Source organism: Camelus bactrianus, chromosome 14 (assembly GCF_048773025.1).
Source record: "Camelus bactrianus isolate YW-2024 breed Bactrian camel chromosome 14, ASM4877302v1, whole genome shotgun sequence".
NCBI classification, from domain to species: domain Eukaryota; kingdom Metazoa; phylum Chordata; class Mammalia; order Artiodactyla; family Camelidae; genus Camelus; species Camelus bactrianus.
This window is the reverse complement of record NC_133552.1, coordinates 59,546,215-59,573,646: the sequence shown is the minus strand read 5'-3', so window position 1 is coordinate 59,573,646 and position 27,432 is coordinate 59,546,215. Positions and strand designations below refer to the sequence as shown.

Below are 27,432 nucleotides of genomic sequence, written 5' to 3'. Positions count from 1 at the left end.
TTTTAGAAGGTCGTGTATTTGAGAGCCTGTGACATCTTCCCTGGCCTCAGAGATTTTAAATTGTTTCAAATCTATCTTTTCTTTGTCTTTAATGCTTTTAAAGTTTCACATCCAACAACCACATTTCTAAGGCATGGCTTTTTAGAATTTGACAAAGCTGAATCGTGGATTCAATTTCCATAAATCCCTTGAAGTCTTTAACCAACTTTTCTCATCTTGTAAACATGTCTAACAAAATCACAGGGGAAAACAGTGGTTCTTGACATCACAACAGTTTAATATGTTAACTTATTCATTAAATTGTGCTTCACATCAATGGAAATCCTCAGTTCTACAAACTATCATTTTTAAACAGCAATAAAGGTTGATAATCTCACAATACAATCTCCTAGTACCCGAGTTCATACATATTATTGCACAGAAACAAAAGGAAATATCTCTCAGGAGAAATAATTTACTATCTATTGGGTAACTATCTTTACATTTAAAATGGGACACCTGATAAAAGTCCAGTTTTCTTTCCAACATTTTTCATCTTTGATATGTTCAATGAAAAATAATGCAAGCAAAACCCAGCAGGTGCTTCTGGGGGTGGGGGAAGAAGGAAGGAAAAGATGGCCATGGTTAAAAAAAAAAATGACAAGTTTGTGGAAGACAAATGTGGCAATGACTACATCACACACACTCTGCTCTGTCAGACGCTGCTTTCCCCGGCAAGAACTGAGGTTTTTCAGCTCTGACATCTGGCCCTTCGACGAGTTCCCACAGAGCAACAGCACGTGTAACTCACAGAGGTTCCACTCAGTGTGCCAAAGGATGACAGTTGCAGTCTTTCCCATAAACGGCTTAGAACACAAGCTCAGGAAACATCTGTGCTTCCGTGTTCTCAGATCCGTCGTTCTGTTAGGTTGCCTCGAGTCCTTGTTTGGAAGTTCAGGGGCTTTTGTTTTGCAGATGTTGCTGGTGTGCACGGTGAGGCCAGTGCTCTGGAAATCTCAGCACCTCTGCAAGGTAGGTTGGTCCTATCAGCGTGTTGTGACGATGGGTCCATCTGCATTCCATCCATTAGGCTACAAAACGCACAGGTCTCAGAGCCTGCCCACTGGCCCAGAGGGGCTAATTCAAAGTTCCAGGGCATTCGTTTGGCTGTGTCCAGGTGAATGTGGTTAAGAGAACAGCAGGCTATGTCCAGTAGGGATGGAAGGAAGGGGGTTAGAAGGAAAGTTGGAAGTGCCTTGGAGAAAGGACCTTTGCAGTCTCCCCGGAGGTGGCCCAAATGGGCAGAGTCATCAGACTCAGCCAGCCTGATACCACCTGCAGACTTTCAGCTGGAGCTCTTGTGACCAGCAGAGGCACAAGGACTATGGAAAAGAAAAGCCTTAGAGACACAGCTGTGGTCAGATCAGAGTATTCTTTGCCTAAGTCTGACCCAGCTTTCTCTTTGACCCAACCCTAATTCAGTCCCTAAACCCATCCCAGCGCTCTGGTCCTGTCTCATGAGCTTCCTGCCTTTTCCTGCTCTTTTCAACGGCCAAAAGAATCACAGTCTGCTGTCTCCAGACGGCCCTTGTTCTTGAGGACAGAAACTGTATGACTCACTCTTCTATTTTCAGTATTCCCTGGCACATATTTAATTCCTCATCTTTCCACCTTTGAAAGACCCGCTTCCATTTTAGAAGTCCTACTTTCCTCCATCGCTCCCCTTCCTCTCCCCGCCCCACCTCTGCAGGGCCCCGTTACGCGGGCACTGCTTCTCCCCTGGGGGTCAGGGTTGCAGAGGAATCAGATAAACCCTCTGTGTGGAGATGCTAGCTTACGACAACTTAGAGCAATTCCTCTCCCTGGCAAATGTAGAAAGGGATTCATTTAACACCAAATCAAACTTTTAAGAACCAAAGCAGTAAGTTGGCAATAAAATTCCAGGGACCTGGGGAAGAAGTGGAGAAGGAAGGAATTTTTTTTTTTTTTTTTTTTTTTTTGTAGCAGGGGTTCTATTAATCCCCCTTTTAAGCTCCTCTATTTAGGCCGCTACTGATTCTAAATATTTCCACCACTGAGCTTCCCTAAGGAATTGTGGAAGAGTGTTTGGATTGGGTGGGGTGGACCTCCAAGCAGAGGTGTTTGAGTGCTTGTGTTTCCTGGACACTTCACTCCTAATAAGAGGCTCCCTTCCTGGAGGCAGGGAGTCCAGGATTAACTCTCCCTGTCTCCTTGGCATTTTCTAAGTCACTGCAGTTCCATGGGAAGGTAAGGGGAGATACACACCAACAAAGAATTAGATTTCATGTTCTTGCAATTCCCAGTCCCAGTACTAATGATGGGCAATAAAAAGTAGTAAAAAGTATGAAGTCAAAAGACTGGGGCTCTGAGCAACTGTCTTGTTAATAAACTAGACTCTTTGGGAAATCTTTCAACATCTGAATCTCCGCATCAAACTATTGAATGGAATTAATGAATAGAGGTCCTATTTAACATACAAGAATGTAGCGAAGATCAGGTGAGACACTAGATGTAAAAATGTTTTGAAAAGCATTAAATCCTATACAAAGTTATGAATTTTCATTTTAGCCTTTGCAAAATAGATGATGAAATAGATGACTTTGAAAAGCACTTGAAATATTTTTCAACTCCCTTTTGCATCAAAGACTGATAGTTTAGATCTGTACTAATTTTCACATTGTTTCTTTAGTAATAGAACCCTTACATTTATCAAGGCACATGGCAACCAATGATGATGACATTTCCTGGCCTTCTCTGCAGCTAGATGTGTCTAGTGGCTAGGTTCTAGCCCATGAGATGTGACTGGAAGGGATATGTGCAACCTCCCTCCACTTCCTCTCCGGTGTCTTAGATGAAAATGAGATGGCAGGAACTGCAGCAGTCATCTTGGAGCATGAGATGGTAGCTGCATATTAGGATTGAAGAGCAAGGAGAGAGGTCCTGGGATTCTGGTAATGTCACATACCAGACCAGTGTGTCTTTTAAGTAGGAAAGCAATTGCTTCAGTCTTTTGAAGTCACTATTGTTTTGAGTTGCTCTGTTGAAACAGCCTAATGGGAATCCTACCTAATGGACTTCATTTTTGAATGATCTTTGTTAACCTCCTTGCTAAGTCTGTGGAGTAGATCATCTTCCCCATATTCATATTATCTCTAGTCAGACTTTTGTACTCATATTTCAAACCTTTGATCAAACTATTTCTGACAAAGTGACCTCCTTTAGACGATAAGGAACAGATTTTTATAATTTTTAAATAACATATATGATATCCTTAACTGTTGCCTAACACTGATTGCTAATGTTATCAATGATTAGAAAGAGTATTCAAATACTGCTCAGGGCAGGTTTTCTCTATTTTCCAAGAGCAGACTGCCAAAAACTTAAAAGGAAACATAATATATAGTATGTATCATAGTCCTTAATAGTAATTTGAACACACAGACAGATACCTCATCTCAGTCTGGTTGCTGGAGCTGCGACTGCCAAGAAAAGGAAAGGAAGGTCTACCTGGGAGTTGTAGGAGTAAACAGGATGTAGAATCCTTAGGGATTTAAAATTTTGGGGGGGGGGGCTCTTCTTGGCTTTCACACTAATGTATCTGCAACTGATTTGGCTTTGGGTATTAAGGCTGCTGGCTGCCCGATCCTGAGGTCCAGATGCCTTCTGCTGACATCCCTTCCCCAAACATCGCTTGGCATGGCACTGTGCAGTCAATTTTCAGAGAATAAACTGTACCCCCACCTCTTCATTTCTGTCAACACAGGACCCCAGGGGATAGGATGAACGAGCTGCTTTAGAATGAAATGATACCAGGGCGGAAGCCCATGTAGGTCTTTTTAATTTGCTCAGCACTGGCCTCGGGCCAATACCAAGAGATGGTTTCTCCTCTGAACATCCTGATGTCGGGTCTCAAGTGGAGCCCCATACATCACGCCTTCAGCAGCAAGGCTGCAGAAAGCCTTTTGATATAAATCCCGAGGTGCCCAAGGAACAGTGTGAAGTTAGCAGAGGCCGCCTCCAAGTCTCAGCTATGCATGAATTCCCTGCCAAAAATGTAAAGTGAGTTTAAAAGAAACAATCTGAACGCTTTCGAACTTGTTTTGATTTTCCACATGACAAGACACTGGATTGCTATTGTGCGTGCGTGTGTGTATGTGTGTGTGAGCGTGCATGCGTGTTTCACAGTGGCAGGCAGAAAGATAATTTGCAGCCCTGCCATTCTAGGCAGTGTTAGATCCTACCATCAAAATGAGAAGACAGAGAGAATTCCGCTCATTAATTCCAGCTGCAATCCTCCTTCCTTCTCTACCTCAGGAACAAATCGTCAGGAAGGGGAACACTGATGTTTTGTGAACCTAATCTCTACCAACTAACAAGCAATATTTACCTGGCCCCTTTAACTCACTCCGTATATGGCTCAAAAATTACAACTGCCTATGAAGTCATCAATCTCTCAGCTCCTTGCTGGGTCAGTGATCTGGAGGAGGCTGGGCTGAGCCAGGGTAACATGGCTCTGGGTCCCTGCTTGCTCGGTGTTGTCACAGTTGTGTCACCCACGTGGTTAGAGACAAATCCTTCTGGGCAATAACAGGTGGCTTCTTGCCTGATTGGCAGGAAGCTTTTATTCCATATGGAAAACATGATGGAGGAAAAAGAGCTTGCACTTTGCAGTCAGCCAGACCTAACTCACGCCCATGAGGAAGCTACTTAGTGTCTGCAGGTTTCACTTTCCTTATCTGTGAAATTGGGGCTAACAATATCTACCTTTTTGTGAATAGATTTGAGGTATGAAAAGGGTCTCCCCAAGTTCCTGCCACAAAGAACGTCCCAGTAACGCCTTTCCTCCCGTGACAGCTGAAGCCAAGGGTAGTGTAAGAGTTACCTGAGCCTCTTCTCCAGATCTCTCTTTGATGGAGACACCAGGCTCCCCTCTGTACAGACAAGCACTCTATGAATGCTAGTGGGTTGATTAACTCTCAACCCCAGAGAGAGTATTCTGGAGGCTGAGACGTGGCTTATGTAAAGCTGGCTTAAACATCAAACATGTTGGATATCAATGAAATAGGCTTTTCAATCTGATTTACGGGTTTTACTCATTTTGCCTTCAGCTTCTCGAAGGGATTGATCAGATCAATCTGCTGTGAAACTTTCTACTCACTCTGATCTCCTACTAAATGCTTGGCAAGGGCTCTCTATTCCTCTCTACCATACTTCTTCCTTCATTATTCAAAAACTTTTGTGTTACTGTATTTGTGACTGGGAAATGGTGAGAAGAAGAAGCACTTGGCAACGCAGCACATTTTCCGGTTCTGTTTTATACGCTCTCTAGCCTGATGTAGTGGCAGTGGCCATAGCCTGACAACAGGAGAGATCAAAAAAAGTTATCAGGCGAGAGATATTTAACATGTTGGGAGGTAGGGTCTTTCTAAACACCCGGGATAACCACCCCACTGTGTTCCATGTCTCATGGCCCCAATCAGACCTATTTTTGGGGGGGTGTAATCAGGTTTGTGTATTTATTTATTTATTTATTTATTTAATAGATATACTGAGGCTGGAACCCAGGGCCTCATGCATGCTAGGCATGCGCTCTACCACTGAGCTATCCCCTTCCCCAGAGCTGTTTTTTTATTTAGTGATCTTCACTATGGTTTGTATACATGCTGGCCAAGCTCCTATTCTTCAGACCAAATTATTTTTAAACGTCTTTTCCTCTGTGACAGCAGAGTTTCAAACTTGGCGTAACCGTATCAAAGAAGATGACTGTTCCAAAGAGGTAAAGCTCTGAAATAGTCCTCAGAAACTAAGGTTCTGTAGCCAGATTGGAAAGGTTAGGCATATAGTAATCCTCCTGCTTTTTTTCCTCTTAATTTATCATTCATTCCTTACACTGAAAATAAAATGGTAAAGGCTGATCTCTCTAGGCATTCATTGATAAGGACGGTTTCTCCTGAATGTCCCTACCAATGTTAATTTCCCTGGGGCCACAGGCACCCCTGTCCTCAATCCAATAGCTGTTCCCTAAAAGATGGGGGAGAAGGCATGACTTAGAGTTAAGATGCAGGGGATGTGAGTCTCCAGTGATGGCCAGTAGTAGGGTCATCTTGTTGAAAAACAACCTTAACAACAAAACACATTACACTACTTATGATTAAAACCACATGAAATAGAGTTCAAAGATGAGAGCCAACAGCCAAGCAAGAGCTGGCGTTAAACCTCATCTAAGGGCTGAAAAAGCCTTCTTTTCCTCTCTTTACAGAGCAGTATCTCCATTACAGACACAGTACCAACAGACCAGTTTCAGCAGAACATCCAGGCCATAATTAGGCTTTTCATATGTGCCCTGGTGGGTTCCAGTTACCCAAACTCTAACCTATGCCGCTGCAAAAGAGATTCCAAGGACTCTTTTCTTTGTGCTGCGTCTCCCCTTGACCTTCTAAAGTGGTCTATTATTGAACGCATCTGAACTACTTAACATCGCGGATTGAAAAGCGTCAGGGAAAAAAGAACAAGACGGATCATCTCCAGCTGGATAAAGGTGACGACAAAGAGGAAGCAGGTGTCCAAATCAAGCCACCTACAGCCAGATGTCCTCAGCTTGGGCCAACATTCTCCAAGGTAGGTCAGTGCGCCTGCTCGTCCTCCCCTTCCCAGGGGAGGAGAGGGCAGGGGGTCACCATCTCACCACCTGGCTGTTGTAGTCCTCCGTGACCGCCCCCTCTGGGTTCCCCTCCCGTTTGGGCCACCGGTGGCCGCGGTGCTCCCGCTGCAGCCTCCGCGCCTCCCGTCTCTTCTGCCGGTCCCTCTGGTGTTCTAGCTGCTTGGTGCGGTGGTAGCGCTGCTGGAAGAGGTCCTTCGCGTACTCGTACAGCTGCATGTCCAGGAAGTTCAGCTCCTCGATGCGCTGGCGGGCGCCCTCGTTGATTTCCACGTTGGAAGCCCGCGTGATGTTGAACTGCGTGAAGGGGGAGATGAACTTGAGGTTGAATGTCCTCTCAAAGAGAAACTGTGTCTTCCTCTGGAATTCCGTGAGCCCGAAGAAAGCCATGTTCTTCAGGTTGCTTTTGGCGCTCTGCAGCAGGATGGCGCTCCTCTCGCTCTCGTTCATGAAAGTCAAGTTGTAGCAGCCCACCAGGCTGAGGTCCGCCAGCATGCGCACCTGGCGGTTGTTGGCCAGGTTGTAGGTGCAGTCCATGAACTCCCGCAGGCTGACCCCGGACCAGTCGTCCCCAGGGTAGCAGGTCGGCAGCTCATCGGGGGTGGGGCTTCTCCCATCACACATGTGGAGGGAAGTTTTCCACGTGGCCCCTCTCTGGACGTGTTTCCACTCGCTCAGGTACCGAGACACTGGATCCCGCAACATGGTGATGTAATAGAAATTCCTGCAAGAAATTAGAGGAAGAGCGTCAGTCCTCAACAACGACAATTCTGGTTTATAAACCTCTGTAGGTTGATACCAGCACTGAACCAATGGGCTCTTCTGCCAAATGGTCACATGACAATGTTTGCCTGGGTTTGCACCTGTCATTCCCCTGGATGCATGTTTCCATAAATTCTCATGAACTGGTTTTCAGGACCATTTGTTGGGCTTTTCCTTTCTGCTGCAATGTGGGGAGGGTTGGGGTGGAGGGGATAGATCCTCCTTTCATTCAGCAATTATTCATTGATAAATTACTACCAGCATTAACAATACCTTCCATTAAGAGCACACACCATGATTATTGAAAGTTATTACCCATTCAATAGTTTATCTGATCCTTAAAATGAACTTCTGTGGTAGACACGGGACTACTTGATAGGGAAATAGGCAAGGAGGTTAAAATGAGTTATCCAAAGTCATGGGACTACAAAGAGCACAGCTGGAAGCCAAGGCGCCTTAATCTTTCTGTTTACTCTGGTATTCTGGGTTGCGAGGTGGGCGGGGTTGGGGAAGGGTGTGTTGTGTGTGGAGACTAATATTTAGTGAGCACTGGAAACTCTGCTAGGCACTTTATGGATTCTGGCACAGATAACTCTCAACATAACTTTGTAAAATAGGTTTTATCATGACTTTAAAAAAAAAAAGAACTGAAAACAGAAAAGCTAAGAAAGGTGAAAAATTCAGCCCAAGATCCTAGAGCAAGTTGCCGGTTGAACTGCAGTCGAATTTAGACCTATTTGATTTCAAAGCCTCTGTGCTTCCTTGGGCACTGTATTGATATTTTAAAAACAAAAATGTAACTACTATTTAGTGAATGCCTATTCATTGTCAGGTGCTGTGGTTATTATAGTCACAGGTCTCACCTCATCTAATGACCTCTAATGTAAAGTTGGAAGAGATATATTTTATAAATGGTTAGCTTCAGAATGATCACGTAAAGAACAGGGTACCTCTAGCTTAAAAGGGAGGTGTGAAGAGGCCAGAAGAGATCCAGAAAAGTCAACAGATAAAGATATGGCACTAGCCATTAGAGGAAAGCAAATATTGATTCGAAGTAAGGACAGTCCCTCTCATCCTTTGAGCAGCTGTCCACCCCACCTCTGTCACCAGAAGTGACAGAGCTCCCCATGGGCAGACAAAAATGGTCCTGGAAAGTTCTGAAAAGAATACCAGGCTTTCCTTGACAGCCTAAACTGGACTGAAAGATGCATAGCTAGTAAAAGCAATCACAAAAATAAGGAATTGAAAGGTGCACTGTTTTTCATGCTGCTTTTAAAAAGAAATGGATGAACTCAAATATTTAAAACTGCATATTTACCGTATTCAGTTATTTTTGAATGCCTAGCCGGACAGTTTGAAACGTGCTTGAGAAATTTCAAAATCTTATGTAACACTCGCTTCCCTTTAAATCAGGAGGAAGAAAGTACAGAAACCACCCCAGACAAGGCAGCCTGAGCTGTTGCTTTTCCAATCACCATTTCACATTGCTCTGTTGTCTTTCCCTGTGACAGGATGACAACTCCATCAGTAGAAGAAAATTTCCCAAAAGGTCAGTAGGAGAAACAGAAAATGACAGAGTTTCTGGGCTCCACATGGAAATGCTGACAGTAAAGTTTTTCTCGGAGTGGATATTACTATGGTTGAATATTATATGATATGTCATTATTAATCCTGCTTTGGTCCTATGTTGAAGCTCATTTCAATTCTACAAGCAGAGACTGATTTTTGTTGGACAAAACAATGGCATAATAAAATATATAAACACAATGATGATGGTGGTAACTTAGGTGGGTTAAGGATAACAAACACACCAGGACAGGGTACTCTAAATCAGAGAGATCTTTGATTGGTCAAATAAGACCACAAAGGGGAAATTTATCATTTCCCTGTTAATTGGGCAAAAGTGAAAACACAAAAAAGGATTTAAACAAAAAAGATGACGACAATCAATTGATAAGGCTCAACCCCATTTATGTGTCTCAAATGTAGACACAATCCAGATTCTTAAAATAATCAAAAGAGCTAGAGGATTTTAGGGCTGGGAATTACAATGGTTTGTAGTATGAAGTTTTCCTGGAACCTGCTGCTGGCATCTGAGAGGCTTTTGTCTCACTTGGGAAAATTAATTGGCCATAGAGTTCCCAGTGCCTTCCTTCCACTGGAATCCACATGGTCTCAAAGCTGACTGAAACTGGCTTACACTGAAAATGGTCTTCGTTTCAAATTTAACTTTATTCAATGTAATGCTCCATTTAACAAAGACTAGCCAAATTTTAGGGTGATGTTTACATGAGTGAGGTAAGTCCCAAATGTCTGCAATTTCTACTAGCTAAATAGGTCAAAGGTCCATTTGTAACTAAAGCTAACTCTGACATCAAGACACAAAAACGTCCTGGTGCAATATTCTCTCTGAGGACGTACAAAGTTGTCCCATCTTATAGTTCTGGAACCAAGTGCCTAATAGCATTGAGGTCTTTCTTTCGTCAGCAATATTCTCATATATATTTCATTTGTTTGTCTGAATCCTGCAAAGCAGTCAAAACAGAAAGTTAGAATAATAGTAAAAATAAAACAATAGGGTTGAAGAACACCTAACTATTGAAGAACAACACTTATAATTTGATTCATTAAGTCATTTTTTTCTCACCTGTATTTTTGCCCTCTACTTTCATTTGCTTCTCTCCTATCAGACGGAAGACTGCCAAAATTATTGATGAAATGATGCCTACCACCAGGCCACACACCCAGTGTACAAGTTCACTCCAGGTTCAGGAATCTCTTCCCAGCTCCCAGACAACAGAAACCATCTTCTTCTGATCCTGTAACTCTCAACTCAGTTTCTAAGGAAAATTCTTAAAACGGCTCAGTGCTACTGAAATCTGCAGCTTTCCTTCTCAAGCTCTATTAGTTCAACAGCACAATGGAGGGCCAACACAGAGACTAGAGAAGAAGGACAAGCAAAGGCCACTGCGGCCACATGCAGAGACCTTCATCAACACCTGTCCCTTTTAACTCAGTCTCCTAAGCTGAGACAGAATCGCATCTGGTCAAATACCTGTCCTTGCAGTTAACTGAAACTCTCTCCAGACTTTGGAAACATAAATAAGCAAACTATTATTTCCCCTTTTCATACATCCATTCATTCATCTGTTAATTCTCCAAATATTAATCGAGCTCCCTGTATTTGCCAGATACTGAGGCTAGGCAGTGGGGACTCTGCGATCACTAAAGCATTGTCCTCAAGGAGATCTCAGGCACCCACTGATTTTGGTAAAGTGGAAGAAATGCTAACCACCAAGTGAAGGGACTGTTCTGTCAGTCTCCCTGGACCAGAACAATCCCCAAGATAACTTCATGTCAATGACAGCATGCTGCCAGCAGGTCCTCCATTTGTGACCTGTTTCATTGAGAGTTTGGACTTATTCCTTTAAGAATATCTGTAAAACAATTGCAGCTCATTAGAATTGTGATTCTTGTGGCCCCAGGGTAATGATGGCAAAGACTTGTGTTCTCAGGAACAGTAGAGGACGGGGTGCCTTGGTTAGTTCAGTGATCATTTTAACTGATGATTATCATAGGGACCACCATGGCTTACTAAAGTGCAAAGATACAGAACACACACTTTTCAGTATCTTGCTTGGCTGTAAGGTGATCTTATTACAAAATTCTAAACCCAGCACAAGGACATGACTGCCTTCCCTCAGCCTTTGCCTTTGCCTTCGCTCATTTGCATCCTACTCATCTTCCCTGGTCCAGCTCAAGCTTCATCTCCGTCTTCCCTGGGTTTACTGCATCACTTACTGCACTCCTAACTGCACATGGAAGTCTTGGTCACTACCCTCTAAGTTCCTTTTTGATAACTGGACCTTGGGCTTCATGGCTCACAGTACCTCACACAAAGTCCTGCTCACTGCAGGTATTCAATAAATGATGCTATGGGAAAGAAATGACCTTCATATGCAATAAGTGTATTTTAATAACTAAGTTGAATATTGCCTTTGATAAATAGGCCTTTCTTTTCTCCCTTAAAAACCAATCTGATTTTTTTTGACTGTCCAAAATGTGTGAAAAGAGTCAATAAGACATATAATCTTCTAATACATCCATCATTTGACTGTGATGGTTGATATGCAGAAAGAGATAGTCAATGTAGACTTTGGGTAAAAAGCAGAATATTTCAGACAACAGATAACTAATAGTAATGAGGCTTTCTTTTTAATGTTGCACTTAGTAGTTTTCTTCCCCACTGTTTCAAGAACCTGTATTTCACTAAGCAGTTTATTGTATAATTGCTCATTTCTTTCATTAGCTAGTCATTTAATTAACACATGCTTATTGAGGGTTTATTATGTGTAAGGAGCAGCTCCAGGAAATGTGAAGAACAAAAACAACAACAAGAAAAGAATAAAATGTCCTCAAGTAGTGTAGGTGGAAGGGTGGTGGATTAGAAAAAGAGGCATTGATTAGCAAGTTATGGAGGTAAGGAGTAGACAGAGAAGATTTAAGAAGGTACAGAGAACAGAATGGCCTAACGGACCAGGAAGTTCATGTTGTGCATCTCACTACATGTTTGCTTGATAAATGAATGAAAGACGTAAGTAGAACAGGATGCTGAGGCCAAATGGTCGTGGGCTCTGAAGGCACCTGTAAATTGCAAACTTAGGAAAAATGTTGATTTGGGAAAATTCATGTAGCCACAGAGTTTAGGATGGATAAAAGTAGGCAGGGACCAGGGGAGACAATTGTGGTGACAGACCAGCAGCGAAGAACCCAGAAAACTGTGGGTGCTGATGAGAAAGAATCAGGGATGGATTCTGGAAATATCCTACCCCCAGCTGACATTGCTTCCTCCCCTTCCTCACTGTCAGCTTCCTCTGAACCACCCTTTCCTCCTCGGTATTCACTTCTTCCCTTCCATCTAACCCTTCTCTTTCAATCCCGTGATGCAAAAGAGGTAGCACTGGTCTGCACATCGAAATGATGACAAGAAGAGTGTAAGTCCCTGGAATCACTCTGCCTGCGGTGATTAAAAAATACTCATTGCATGAGGCTATGACGGGCCTACCCAATGAGAACACATGTGAAAAACCTACAAAATGCTAAGTTCACAGGGAGGTTTAATAAGTATATTCCTTCCATCAGCAGCTTAACCCTTGTAAAATCAAGGCACACAATTAATATCTCCACACTCTGCAGTTCTAACATTCATAAAAACCAGCTCAACTAGGAACTTCTCCCATCAGCCTTCTGTGATGTCCTCAGCACCCCACCCCAAAACAGGTGCTGCTCCTTCTTTTATCTTCATTCCAGGGACCAGTGACCATCTTATCCTTGGAACTGGCTTTATGCCTTACTCACCCTTCATCCTCCAGAGCACATGGTACGTGACCTTACACATCATGGATGTTCAATTCTTCCATGTTCGTGGCATTAGTAAATATACACATTTTATCAGCCGTTGTTTCAGGGATTCTTATGGTGATTGTCCCTGGAAACTGAACTTGCTGGTGCCTTAGCCAAGAGAAGTAGCCGAGGCTAATGATGTCCCTTAGTCTAGAGCTTGTGACGTGTATGGAAAGTAATCAGTTTCTCCTGCTTCCTCTTGCCCTACAGATTTTGAAATGAGTTTGCCCTACATATAATCAAGTTTTGCCAAAGCTCAGCATCTTACAAAGAGCACCATGAGTGACTGTAAGGTGGGCTTGGAGGCATGTGGAGGAGCTCTTTGGTCCTCACCAGGGAGTAGGCACAGATGACAGGTCCATCGTAAACACAAGCGGATGTGTGCATTTTTAAAAAGCAAAACTTAGCACTCCCTCCACCCTGCTGTACTGTGTGCAGGAATCATTTTCCAAATGCTCAGGATGGAATTAATTTCTTGACTCTCTTTAGCGCACTCATTACAGGCTGCCCATTCTTCATTATCTCAGTAGAGTATTATCTGCACTATACTGTATCTGATAGGGGAACCATAGCACTTAGAGCTTGGCAATCAGACTGCCCTCTGACACAGTGATGAAAAGGCCTTTTACTCGAGCCTTGAAAACAAATTAAGGAATTTAAGAATGATGTTCTAAGCAAATGGGAAATTGGGAACGATGATTGTTAAGTATTGTAATAAAGAACTTTAGGGGCTGACAATGGTGTGCGTCAGAGTGATTGGTTGCAAGGACGTCCAGTATTGTGATGAGAAAATGGAAACATTTGCATGTCGTTATCTTACCTCACACGTTATCTTACCATGCATCCCCCACCAACCTGCCTCCCTGACGGTGAGTCATTACAAAGCAGCGAGACCCTTTTTGACTAAGGCATTTTTAATCTTACTTATTACCCAGAGATCTTGACTCTTTTCAGTTGGCAAGATAATGGGGAGAGGAAAGCCCACAGTGCTTTGCTCAGGAGAGGGTACCTGCATCCCTTTTCTTACCTGTGTACCTGTTAACGTTAAGCGGAGAACACTTTGGAGGTAGCTGGTCTTTCTTGTTTGTGTTTTAGTCGTTGACTACACTGATCAGTGACTGCTTGTGGGGACTACGTCGACACCGCCAGCCCCCATTAGAAATGCCATTATGGAAAATAGGAGCAAAGTAGGACCGTAAAGAAGAAGAAAATAAAAATTACGTAGAATCACTTCACTCGGCTATAACCACAGGTAAATATATATTTCTTTCTTTACAGATTTGAGATCATAATGTATATTATAGTTTTAACGTGTCTTTTAAACTTAAAAATACAAGGTACACATTTTTTTCCATTTTATGTAATATCCTTCCATAAGAGCATAATATTCCAATTATAGATGTACCATAATTTATATGACCAGTCTCTCAGATTCGGACAATTAAGCTGATTCTATTTGCGAGGGGCTAGTAAAAACAATAATCTGGTGGACATCCCAAGCCATAAATATTAGTGCAGAGAATAAATTACTAGAGTTGAATTTCTGAGTCAAGAGACTTGCCCTCATTTCATTGTTAAAATCCTGAAATAGAGTGGATTATGGTCAGTATCGGCGAGGACAGAGCCCTTCCATGAGGCCTGACATCATCTGGTGTCAGGGGACAAGTCCACCTGGAAGTTAAGGGAAGGCCATGAAACAGGTTCCCAGCTCTGCTCCCTCCTGGCTGGACCAGGAAGATGCCCTGTTCAGATCGTGAGACTAAGATGGATGTTCCAGGACAGCCAGGTGGGGTTTGTGACATGGGGCTGAGGAAATGTTCTTCCAAAAACATTTGTTTATTTTGCACTTAATGAGCAGCTGGAATATCAAATTAGAGACTAAACGTTTGTGGAATCCAATCCTACTCATCAACGCTGTAGCAATATTAAAGCCGACATCTAGATGCGAAAGAGGGTAGATTCTCACCTGATTATACTCAGTGCAGTCCTCACAGAGACAGCCTCTCGAGATGGAGTTTTTCTGCAAGTCTGGGTATCAGCTAACTTTAATTATAGGAAACCACACATGGTACTAAACCAACCAAACAAAAGCATGACATGAGGTTTCCAGACGGTACTGGTCATTTCTCAGTAAGGATCAGTCTACCCCCCAGTTCCCCCAAGGAAGAGGTGGTATTTATCAATAAGATAAACATTTTAAATCCTGTCACATTGCTTCTTTATACTGACACGAAACCCCAGAGCCTCAGACTCACTAAAATGCCATGATTTTCAGGTGGTTGTCATATTTGCTTTCCGTTTCCCCCAAGTGGCTGCAGCAAGAATACATTTCAGGGATCACGTGTTCCAGGGACTTGTTTCTGCTATCTTGCTGAGAACAGTTCCTCCCAGTACAGTTTCAAATGTGCCAGGGAGGGTCCTGCTCTCATGCATTATTCAGGGACGTCTGTGATGATTTGGTTCAGAGGCGCCCTGCTTTGCGCGGTCGCGCTGGGATTTGGGCATGCGGACGTCTTGAGGCGCTCTGCTCTGCAAAGCTGTAGTTTATGCATGCGGGCATCCACCTGGAGCCTGGAGCCACCCCAGAGTGAGATAAGGCCCAATTCAATCTCACTCGCAGCTCTAAACCCCGCCGAGCAAAGCCGAACACCAGATCATACACTCAGATTGTGTTATTAGGCCATGCGCGTTCAGTCGTGCTCGCTCGTTAGCTAATTTCTCAGGCACTGCTTTTAGGGAATGTGAAAATTTGCAGGGTTCCAGTGAGATGGTGTCTCCATTGCGATTGTTTCGTGGTAGCCAGTTTGGAAAGGAAAAGAAGTAAATCAGGGAATTCAAGAGCGAGGCACGTGTTCTGATATTCAGGTTTGTATCTGACAGCTTTGCTGCAGATTTTCCTGAAACATCACAAGAACTGAGGGAAATAAACCATCTGTGTCCAGATTTTGCCATGTTCTTTCATAAAAGATTCTTTTGGGTTAGAGTTTTCCTAGATTCTGCTATCAGGACTGGGCAATCATTTTAGCATATTTAACTGAATACTTGAGAGAGTCCACTTGACTCCCTCCCTTGTCAGTTTTCAAAGAAAAACTACCTTGAAGACCACCTCCCAGGCAATGATTAAGGAGCAAGCTAACTTAAAATACGGAATGTTCCACGTGAAATGAAAATTGATATTAATAGCAATAATAATAATGGCTGACATTTATTGAGAGCACACTATGTCCAAGTACAGTTCTCAGTACCTCCACTAGCCAATTTAGTCATCAAAACACCCTTTGAGTTACGTAGGTTTTTAGGTGATGTCTGTAATTTTGCAAAGTAGTGCGAGTTCTGACGGTCTCCTCTATCATCTTGCAAATGTCAGGCTAGACGTCTTAGAGGCACAGTTTGTGACTCAGTGCTGCGGTGGCCCAGGCTTTGTGGAAGTCAAAGCTCCAGGAGCAAAATGAGCCTCTCAGGACAAGGGATCCGTGCTTGCCTGTGGGAGGCAGCAGGCGATGGGAGTGAGGCAGCGCACTGCAGGGCCGGGGGTACCGGGGACCTTCGGCTCCTCTTGGCCTCAGGAGTGTATGGGTCCAGAGGGCCCCTTCGATACTGACATCCTAGAAGATGCCCTAGAAGCAGTTTTCCTGAGCTCAGCACACCCCGACAACTGCATAACAAATTTACACTTGAGGAAGCAGCAGCAGGGACAAGGGGGAATTACTGCAGTTCCATTAGTTCTGAACACTCTCAAGCAACCTGGAATCGAAAAGCTGTGGTAATCTCAGGACAGTGAAGGATGGTTAGAAATAGCTAGGCAGGAGAATTCAGATAAAGCCAAAGCTCACGCAATGCCATAATTCATTTTCCGGTTTTAAAATAGATCCCTTTTTTCTAACACAATGCTACAAGGACTCAGAAATGAGTTCAGAGGAGGTTATTGGATCCTGAAGTTGGCTGTTTCTGATGCCCTTCATTCAGGAAGAGAAGAGTCAAGAAAAATACAAGCCAGGCTCTGCTCGTCTGGATGGAACATGGGCACATAATTTCAAACATGTTGGGAACATCACCTGAGGTGCTGTGGAAAGAAAGTAAATCTGAAGTTAGAAAGTTGCGGGTTTCATCGTCAGGTCTAGCTCCTGTTCGGTGTGAGCTGGTTAGCTTGTGACCTCTGGGACCCTTAGCCAGGGTGTAAATGCTTACTTCGTAAGGTTGTGGGAATTAATGACTGAAATAATGACCATAAAGGGTCCAGCAGTAGCTGACGCCTAGCAGACCCTCAACATAAGGGCACACCCTCTACTTCAAAAGCTTCCCTTCCTCCATGAAGATCAGAGCCTCAGAAACTACCCAACACAGTGAAATAGTTAAATATCACACACAGTTAAATAATAAATAAGCTATGTTAATAATTTTAAAAAACTATCGCTTTTCTATTTGTATAACTTATTTACAGTTTCCAGACACTTTGCTCATCCATTATTCCACTTGAGCCTCAGTGCAAAATTATCATCAGAGGCAGAATTTTACTGATGAGGAAACTGCTGCTTATACACGTGAAAGGATGTTCCCAAGATCAAACAACTGTGGGGCTACTATACTCATTTGTTTATTTTAAAATGTTTGTTGATTATGTATTTGATGCCGAACACCGTGTTAGATTCTTGGGATATCATGGTACACACGATGCAGCCTGACCTCAAGAGCTGACCGTGCAGTCATCTTATTTGGCTCTAATGTAGTTCAGAGTTAGAAAGAAAACATGGCACCAGCTCATTATTCTAAGTTTGGAGGTTCTGCTGATTTGTGCATTAGCTCATTTTCTCTTTGAAAGCCACCGAAAAGGGGAACCCAGAAGAACCAGCCAGAAATGCCAAGATACGGATACATCTTCAGGTAATACTTAAAGTTGTGGAAGAAAATCATTCTGACATAATGGACTTGTTTCTCTATAGGCAGTGTTGTGGACTTCAGTCTGGAGCACCTAATACTTGGTGGTTTCTCTTTTCGTGGTGTCACGCCACTGATGACCTTAGAGGACTGCAAAGTGGTGATAGTCTAATTCCATCCTTTCGTCTTCAGTTATTAGCCATGTGCTTCTATAGGGACAAACTTCTCCCATCAACTGTTTGATACCCCAAGGTAGATGAATGTGTGACTCATTCTGTTAACTGGTTTTCAAAGTAACAGTTTGCTTCCCGAAAATCTGCAGGGGTTTTTTTTTTGTTGTTGATGTTGTTTGTTTGTTTGTTTTTACATCATTATGAGCTCATGAATCTAAACATATTGAAGGAGTTTCAATACCTTGCAGTCGTTATCCTTACTGATGTTCAAATTATCTAATCTTTGGCCAGTAGGAGTTTATTCAAGATGGAACCTGAGTTCTTGTGATGCAGCTCTTGTAGCCATTTATGCATATTCTTCAAGGATGATGCACCAAAGATCAAGAAAGATGGTGTTAGAGCTTGAAATGTTGTATAGGTCCTTCAGAACAAAGTGATTTCTGCTCAGAATCTTGCCCTGGCCAGCATGACCTGCACACCACAGTCTTCTCTCTCACTCCCTGCCAAGCCGTATAGCTGCAGTGTGTGCTAATTCCACCTGTGCATCGAAGGGGAAATAGACCAGGCACCATCTTTAAGTTTCATATGTCCCATTGAGGCCCAAGCATCAGGGGTTTTCTCTTTCATTTTCCTTTTCTTTTTCTTCTTGAGCTCACATGCATGATATTTTCCTTTGTGCTAGGAACAAAAGGCAGGGCTAGTGATTCATTTGTGACCAGATGCCAATGTCACTCCACAAACTAATCTAGGGGAAACCAAATTATGCTGGAAGTAACGCAGAGCCCTAATCAAGTTCTCTCCAAAATCCACTTATTCATGCTAAAACCCCGAGTTCCTTCCAGAATCCTAGCTTACCACATGGACACTCAGTGGAATCTTTCAACTGCAGTTGGTTCCAAAGCATGGCTCTAATTCTGCCTAATTAATAACGCAATAAAAGAAATTTAGAAAAATACATGCATGATAATTTAAATCTCCCAGAAAAAAAATCAATTCGTTCTGTCTAAACTTTGCCTTGGGTGCTCCCTTCATCAATTCAAGTGTGGAGCACAGCGACCTTAAGTTGCAAATATTTTTCTTCAGGCATGGTTGGAGCATGAGAGAGGTAACAGCTTTCAATACCTATTTCTTAGAGATTTTGAAAATACCCAAATCAGGATACTTATCTTCCCACTTTCCTCTGCTATGTGTAAATCAGGGATAATAACCTTTAAGATGCTCAAAATAATGTAGCTTGGGGCTGTGCTAGACGGGGCTTTTACCTGTGTGCAAACAATACCTGGATTCAAATGCGAGGCATCATCCCTTAAGAAACAGAATAATGCATCTGCCATTCTGTGGTTCTGTGAACTTTCCCAAACACGCCCCCTCCGTATTTATTATTCCTCTTGGTGATAAAAATCTGGGTTTAATAATCATACAAAACGAAGTCGCCTGTCCTTTTACAATTGACACGTGGCCACCACCTCTGAGTCCGCTGTTGAAATGATGTGGACTATGCTTACATTAATCTAAAATGAAAAACAATTCAAAACCCTAAAGCAAGCAAACAAATGTAACTGAAAAGAGAGAGGGGAAGAAAAAAATCAACAAAAAACAGCAACAAATAAAACCAGCTGGAAGCTTTTCATCAGTTTTCAGGTTATGTTTATTAGAGCCACAAGGGGGCTCTCAAATCTTTCCAAATGCAAGGTAAGTGCTGAGAGCTGTTTTCCTAGTAATTAATTTCCACAAATCAATATTACCTATTAATGTGCATCACAGAGACAAGCTACCGACTTTTGACACTTCGCACTCAAGTTAAAGAGAGAATTTCCTATAGAAATTCTAGGGGCCCGCTGTGATTGTAAGTCAAAGCCAAAACGAGTTGCCCCTGTGATTTTCTGTGTCTGCTCTAGCATAAAAATTCCCAACACTGCAAATTTCATCAAAGGTGAAAACTGAATGGGAAGCGCGGTGTATATAATGGGATACATTGACCTCCAGTGTGTTTCAAAGGCTGTCCACCTCCATCTGCCCCACCACGCGCCCCCAAAACAGCCACGGACGCTGACCCACAGAAGTTAAAGTGCGCTGACCCTTTCCTGGGGCAGTGGGAAGCTGCTGGAACCATTGGTTCTGGAGGTTTCCTACTCCTGCTGAGAGCTTGATGGTGCTGATGGTGTTTACAGCCTGCACCACAAAAGCCGCTTGGAAGAAAGAGTGTGCTGTAATTTTCTGCTCCAGCTAGGGGTCAGGGGCGGAATCTGGTGCTGCACGTGGCGGAATGGGAGGCATCAGCAAGTAAGGACAGACCGGAAACACAGCTTTCTCCCAAGCTCCGGCACACGAGAGGATCTACCTGTCACCCCCACCACAGGTGACTATGGGACCAGACCAGAAGTGCTCCCAGAACATTCTGTCCGGCTAGTTAAAATATCAAAATCGCCGTTGTCCAAACTCAGAAAGCCCCTCTGAGCTTTGACATGGAATGACTCTGATGACTGCCTGTTCTCCACTGGCAAAATAACCCTGGAGAAAGGTACGGGCTGGTAACAGTTCTGTTGCCACCGGGCAGGAGTACTTCCCTGGCATTCGGGGGACGTGGCTCTGGACAGCTTGCTCTCCTAGAACCGGCACCACGAGCAGGGCTGAGGGAGGTGAGGGACACCCCCTCCGGCAGCTCAGTTGTCCCTCCTGAACCGAGTCCCCACACCTCACGCTCTCACGTTCACTCATTCCTGAAGTTAAGAATGAGCAGAGTAAATTCCTGGTTTGGGAAGGCTAGTGCTCTGCCTCTGACTCAGGCACCCAAGAGAGGCATTCTGGGAAAACAAAGTTCTCTTTCATGAACTCTTACCTGGCGTGGCATGTGGCCCCGGTAGAGATGGCACTACACCTTGCTGTAGACTGTGTGGCTCTTCAGCTAACACTTTTTAGAGCTAGTGGTACCCCAAGTTTGAATAGCAGTCATCCCTCTTAATTTGCCTTCATTATTCTTTTTTAGAATTTCAAATGGTGCCTTCTAGAAAACATCATGTTTTTGTTTTTGGTTTTTGGGTGGTTCTGATCCAGATTTCCATTTCCATCCTTCCTCTTCAACACTTTGCAGGCTACTTCTGTGCTCTCCCACATTCATCCGCTCTGTCCCACGTCCTTTCTCTCACTCATGCACCCTCAGAATATTGCCCTTCTAGGAGGACTACCCTCATTAAATCATTCCAGCCATGACCTGGGATTCATGTTTAGTCTAAGGATTCTGTGTACAGACAAGAGCTGTCAGCTCAGTCCTGGCTCAGAGTCCTGCCCCTCCAGAAGGGCAGCAAGGACTGAGGCAGACCCTGGGGAGGAGGGGGGACTCCAGCATCAAGCAGGTAGAAACATCCAGATCCTTAACAGATCACAGGGCATTTTGGTTTTGGACAGAGCACATCGAGTCAAGTTTAAGTATGTGTCTTTGAAATATATTTTGATCTGTGTGCTTAAAATACGTCAAGGTCGTAAAGAGAAGGAATTTCCCACCTCTAAGAGGAAGACAAGAGTTATAGTTTGCATGTTTTTGTCCCCCCAAAATTTGTATGTTGAACTCTAATCTCTAATGGGCGATATTAGGAGGCAATTAGGTTTAGATGAGGTCTTGAGAGTGAAGCCCGGGTTTTCATAAGAAAAAAAAAGAGACCAGAGCTTACTCTCTCTGGCATGTGAAGACAGAAGACAGCCGTCTGCACCCCGGAAGAAGGTCCTCCCCAGACACGGAATCTACTGGCCCCCTGATCTTAAGCTTCTCAGACTCCAGAACTATGACAAACAAATTCTTATTGTTTAGTTACCCAGTATGTGGCATCTTGCTATGACACCTGAATTGATTGTGACAGCAAAGTGAGTGTTTTTGAGAACATAGGGGAACCCTTTCTCCACCATCCTTCCCTTCTCACCGAGCATCTGGTTACAATAGTATGTGACCATGCTAACACGTGCTAGCTAAAGAAATTAAATGACTAAACAATCCACTGTGATGGGTGAGGTTGGAGGACTAGTCTTTCTCAATTTAGAATTCACCAGCCCGAATGCTGGCCTTTACTAACCAACACAAAACCCATTAATGTTCTCCCTGAAGATTATGTTTTCCCCAGAGATGCTGAAGTCTCAACTCTCAGGACCTGTGAATGTGACTTCATTTAGAAATTGGATCTTTGTAGAGAATCAGGTTAAGAAGAGGTCATTAGAGTGGGCTCTAATCCCTTATGACTGGAGGGGAAATTTGGACACAGAGACAGACAGTGTGAAGACACAAGGAGAAGATGCCTGTCCTCAAGCCAAGGAATGTCTGCGGCTACCAATAGCCAGGGAAGAGTCAGGGACAGATTCTCCCTCACAGCCCTCAGAGGAGCCAACCTTGCCCGCATCTTGTTTCGGACTTCTAGACTCCAGAACTGTGAGGGAACAAATTTCTGTTGTTGAAGCCCCCCAGCCTGTTTCACTTTAGCTACTGCAGCCCTGGGAGACTAACGCAAAGGGAGGTATTTATTGGAGAAAAAGATGAACATAGTGGCAGAGGAATTCTCATTAGCTCCCTGCATTAATAAGACTAGTTTCTGTCCATAAATATGAATGGATCATTAAGGATTATTAAACATTTGAGAAAAAAATGAATAAACAGAGTAACTGCCTGGAAGATGTAGGCAATTTAGAAAAAAAAATATTACTATGACTATCCTGAGAAGTTACTGCATCTATTAAATAAGAATGGATAGTAGGAAACAAAACAAGAAGGAATTCTTAGAAATTAATTTATATCCCTATACATGTTTAGCTTGAAAAAAATCTGTAGATGTGATGAATGATACAATCTAGGAAACTTGCCAGATGAGAGGGGGGAGGGGGAAGATATGAGAAATTCAATTAAGAGACAAGGAGATGGATTCGATAGGTCTAATGCCCATCTAGAAAAAGTTCCCACTAGAGAGTAGAAAAATAAGAGACCACAGGGGAAAAATAATAAAAGTAAAAACAGAATATTTTCTAAGCCCCCCAGAACATGAAAAACTGAAAAGTTCTGTGGAATTCAAGGGGTGTGAGTGAAACTTTAGAACCGCAAAGATGAAAAGGAGGTCCAAAAAGCTTCCAGAGAGGAGGGAACCTACGAAGAGTTAAGATGGAGTAAAAATCAAATTGCCAACAATTTTCCTGTAAGAACTCTGACAGCTGGAAACACTGGACCAGTGACTTCAAACTTCTGAGGGAAAATGATTTTAAACACTGAATGTTCTACTTAGTCAAGCTATCAATTAATGTAAAACAAAAAATACTGATATGCTTAGAAAATTTGCCTCCTCATCATTTTCTAGAAAAAGAGAATTGTGTTCAAGAAAACATCCCAACATAAGTGAAAAGGGATCCATGAAACAGAAGTGGGATCTAAGACACTGGTATTAATGTTTGCAAGGGAAAGATTCACAAGGATAGCAAGTCAGGAGACCTCCAAGAGGGGCACATGTGAGAGAAAAGGGGTTCGTCCCCCTTCAGCAAATACCAGAATTCATAAATCGAATGTTTGGGATAATAATGATGAATGAGGTTTAGAATTCTTCGCTCCACAAGATAAAAGGAAGACAGCAAGTCCAAGAAAAACAAAAAGCTGAAAGTCACAACCAGATGTGAAACAAGCTAAAACACAGCAATGTTTCAAGGACCAAATGAAATGCATGAGTGGTGAATCCAGCTGACTTTGGTGGAATTTGGAGGAACCAGTGTCCATTTCCCTTTTTGTGAATCACACCACTTGCGAATATTTACATGGTCACATGATGCATTTGTTTATGGGCTTTTTAATTTTTTGTTTTTAGAATCATCCAACAGGACAAGTCCGGAAGCCTATGTCATCAAAGGCCAGAGTGCAAATGTTCAAAGCCTTACAGAATGAAGATGAGGCCAACAGATGCTAAGGGTGGAGTGAATTGAGGGAGGACAGAGGGAACAAAGTGCACATGAATTTCCTTTTTCCATACTGGAGAGTCAAGACATCGCTGGATGATAAGAGAAAGAAGTAAAGATTTTACTTGTTGAGTCCAAATACTTGTTGAGCCATACAAAGCCGAGGCAGGCGTAGAAGCACACTAGTAAACAGACAGTGGTCCAGGGGTCTCATTCCTTACTGGGCATTGACAGTATCGGTGACAGAGTCTAGATGGAGTAGAGCCTTCTCAAGATGGAAAGTTGCAGGTCGATGCCTTTTACTACCTTTACATTCAGCCCCAATTACATTACACGGGACAGTGTCTCCTAAAGTTGGATGTAGAGTATATACCAAACCCTTTTTTTCTCTATTTTTAACACTTTCTTTCCTATTTTTGCTTTCATTCCTTTTTTTTCCCCTCCAGATCCTAGAATAGCTGTGGGGCAGGCAAACCTGCACTTACATTCCTATCTTCCTGGAAGTAAATTGCAAAATTTATCTTGATACCTAACTAGCCTCAGAAGCAAAGGATTTATATATAGCAACTCTGCCAGACCAGAAATAAGATAAGAGAGGAGACAGAGCTGATCTCACAGGTACTGAGATCAGAGAAGAGGAACAGAAGGAAGCAGGCCCTGCCATCCCCTGAATTGTAAGAAGCTGATAACCCTATATCAGATTCCTTCAGGCTCAAATCTGCAGGAGTCACTGACAACATGGAACCTTCCAGCACACCCTAAGTCAGGTATCAAAGATATGTCTCCAGTGTCCAACACCAGTGCCTAATGGGTGTGTGTGTGTGTGTGTGTGTGTGTGTGTGTGTGTTCATTTTTAAATACAAAGATAATTCCTCATATTCAGAAGGAGGAAAGACACAATTATTGGTTGACAACTTTATAATGACAACTTTATAATGATCAGCGCTTCACCTAATTGTTGGAGTAACCAAAACCTCAAAGCCTGAAGAATAAAATGTAATGGTTAGCAAGCTAACAATTTTAGTGGGAAAACTGCCCTTCTGTGTAGATCTTCCTTGTCCTCGTGTGCTAGTTAGGAAGGAAAAAAAAAATGCCAAAAGGCTAAGTTACGCATTGATTTTAGAATTATTTTCCGGAGAAGACTTGAATTTGCTGAGTAACTTACCTGCATCCGTGTGTGTTTTTATGTAGCAGAAGCTCTGTGTTCAGCATGGAGGGACGGGGGCCAGAGAAAGTGAGGACTCGGACACTTTCTAGAAGAAGCTAACTTGAACTTGGAGTGAGGGGAAGGAGGAAGGAATGGTAAGTTTCAAGAATGAGAAAGACAGGGATGCAGCAACCATCACTGTGGAGGCATGTGGGGAAATTTCGGCTGCAGGAAGCTTCTGGTGGCAGGGTGGTTGAAAGATTCGAAAACTAGAGATGACTAATATTAACTTTTAAATTTATTTCTGTGTGATTCTGTCTTGTAAGTCCTCTTGGCCACCCCAAATGATCAGTAAAGTCTGCTATACGAACACCTTGTGTGCCTGGTAGATTGGGGCCATCAAGGAAAAGAGGCTGAATTTCTCTGCTCTGGGCCAGAGGTGGGATGTCACTGAATTCAGGCTGTCAGCCAAAGGAGACCTTGAAAAGGAATGAAGTACCTCACAGGGCATAGAAAATCTGGAGAAGGATATGTCTACCCCTGCCTGTCCCCCAGGCCTTGACTCCAGCTCTAAGACCCCATCCCATCTAACCCCCAGCTTCACTGCCCAAGCACATGTACTCTCTGGCCAAGCCTCCTCCATTACCTAAGTCTGTTCTGAGCATATTTTTTTCTGATCTAATAACCATTGAATTTGCTAGCTTAGCTGTGACTTGGGCTTGAGACCCAGATAATTCTCAGTTCTTTCATATCTCCATCTTTAATTTCAAGCCTCAACATTCTTTGTATTTTAAAGGCTTTCTTTTGGTGGTAAAAGACTAAATTACAAAGGTAGGTACAAAGGGTTATTTATTATCTGTGTTCGGATTTCTAATTTGTTTTTAATGAGGTCTCCTACTCATTTTTTTTAAATTTATTAATTCATTCAATAGACACTTACAAACCTACTATGCCGCGGCCCCTGTATGTTCTATTCTAAGAAGTTATTCCACCTTTTTGTACATTGTAATAAACGTCTTTGCTTCCCAGGGTTGCAAAAGGTGAATAATATTAAGCTTTTCTTTGATATCATTTTTACAAATAACTGCATTTTTCCTATTTACATAGAGCTCAAGACATTTACTGAACATTTTCCAAAGATTCTTTAACACTCCAGCCAAGTGGGAGAAAAAGAATTGCTATTCTGATTCAAAGATGATTTAGGAAAAGGTCCAAATCGTATCAGAAGTAGAAAAGCCCTTTAAAAATAGGACTATTTCTTCATGGTCTCTCTGCCAAAGCAGTGCAGGGCACGTCTCCTGATGGGACCTCATCACTTCCTCGCTGACACACTGAATGGGTATTTCCTTTGCAGCCCCGAGGTAAGTAACAAGAATGGCTTTTTATTCCTGCTGTTGGTTTTATACCAGTAAAAATGTTCACTTTACTTCATTAACAAGAAAAAGATTCACTCTGTCTAGGAGCCCGCTGCTCCTTCCTATAGAACATTGTTTTCTTATCACTCGTCCTAAACAGACCCGACTGAGTTGGGAGGTCCTTAGAGAATTTGTTTTTGGATGGTCCCTGTTATTAATACTTAGCATATCGTTCACAGCACGGAGGCCTATAACTAAGCTGCAGGAAAACGTGAATTATAATTTCTTATTTTTGACACAAGTCATAGAAAAATAAGCTATTCAGCAGCATTTTTGGCGGTCGTTTTGTTTTGCATTTCATGGGCAGTTTTTTGTTAGATGAAGGCAAAGGGGATTCTCTCACCCCACAATATACACCCAAGCTTTAAGTTGGGAGCAAGTTCCCCAAACTCTGGGCAAATCATGTTTTCTCTCTATTTCAAGTTAATCCATTTTTAACGTTGTCCTAAATTTGCTCATTAGACAGAATCTTAAGCCTTGACGCCACTTACCTGAACAAATTATTTAACCTTTCTAAGGCTTTCCTTTCCTTGTGTCTAAATGGTGATAAAAATAGTACCAACCTCACAGGGCTTCCTGAGAGGACTGGGTGAGACACAACATGAAGAAATCTCAGCACAGAGTCGACCACATTGTCGCCAATGAATGAAGATCAGCTACTCACATCAGTCACAAAGCTTTATGACAATACTACTAATAAATGGTAACAACCCAAACAAATGCCTTTCGTGGGGCCCTTCCGTGATGCCTGGTGAGGGCAGGAAGTAGGGCTGCTTTCTCCTTTCTTCCACCTCCTTGTCTCCCTCCCTCACTGAAGGATGAAGAAGGAATTTCTGATAATACTGACCAGAGTCCAGAACACGATGGAGCCACAGTTTTCTGATAGGAAGGGCTACCACGCCTTCAGAGTAAGCCACCATGGTGAGACCACCCTGTACTTTCTTCTTAGGCAGCCAGGATGCCTCCCTGGGTCCTCCAGGTCTACACCACGTTCTCCAAATTAGCCTTTACCTGACTTCAGCCTTGCAGTGTACTGCCATCTCAGCCCTTAATCGAGAAGAATTTTGATTGTATTTGGCAGTTCTT

At 42.9% G+C, this 27,432-nt stretch overlaps 1 protein-coding gene and 2 long non-coding RNA genes across 3 annotated transcripts in view; 2 read left to right on the top strand and 1 right to left on the bottom strand.

Annotated features, from left to right (window-relative positions):
* Window positions 1-256: 256 nt before the first annotated feature.
* The window catches only part of HS6ST3 (heparan sulfate 6-O-sulfotransferase 3), a 587,571-nt gene continuing 560,395 nt past the window's right edge, over window positions 257-27,432 (bottom strand). Inside the window, exon 2 of the mRNA XM_074378433.1 lies at window positions 257-7,382. Within this exon, the coding sequence (XP_074234534.1) occupies window positions 6,674-7,382 (709 nt within the window). The 3' untranslated portion in view covers window positions 257-6,673. The remainder of the gene's footprint in view (window positions 7,383-27,432) is intronic.
* On the top strand, window positions 6,483-15,930 carry LOC141579780 (uncharacterized). Its single transcript, XR_012511752.1, has 3 exons — window positions 6,483-6,618; window positions 8,834-8,969; window positions 10,111-15,930. It is a non-coding gene; the product is annotated as an uncharacterized LOC141579780 (long non-coding RNA).
* On the top strand, window positions 23,541-27,034 carry LOC141579781 (uncharacterized). Its single transcript, XR_012511753.1, has 3 exons — window positions 23,541-23,896; window positions 24,231-24,551; window positions 24,976-27,034. It is a non-coding gene; the product is annotated as an uncharacterized LOC141579781 (long non-coding RNA).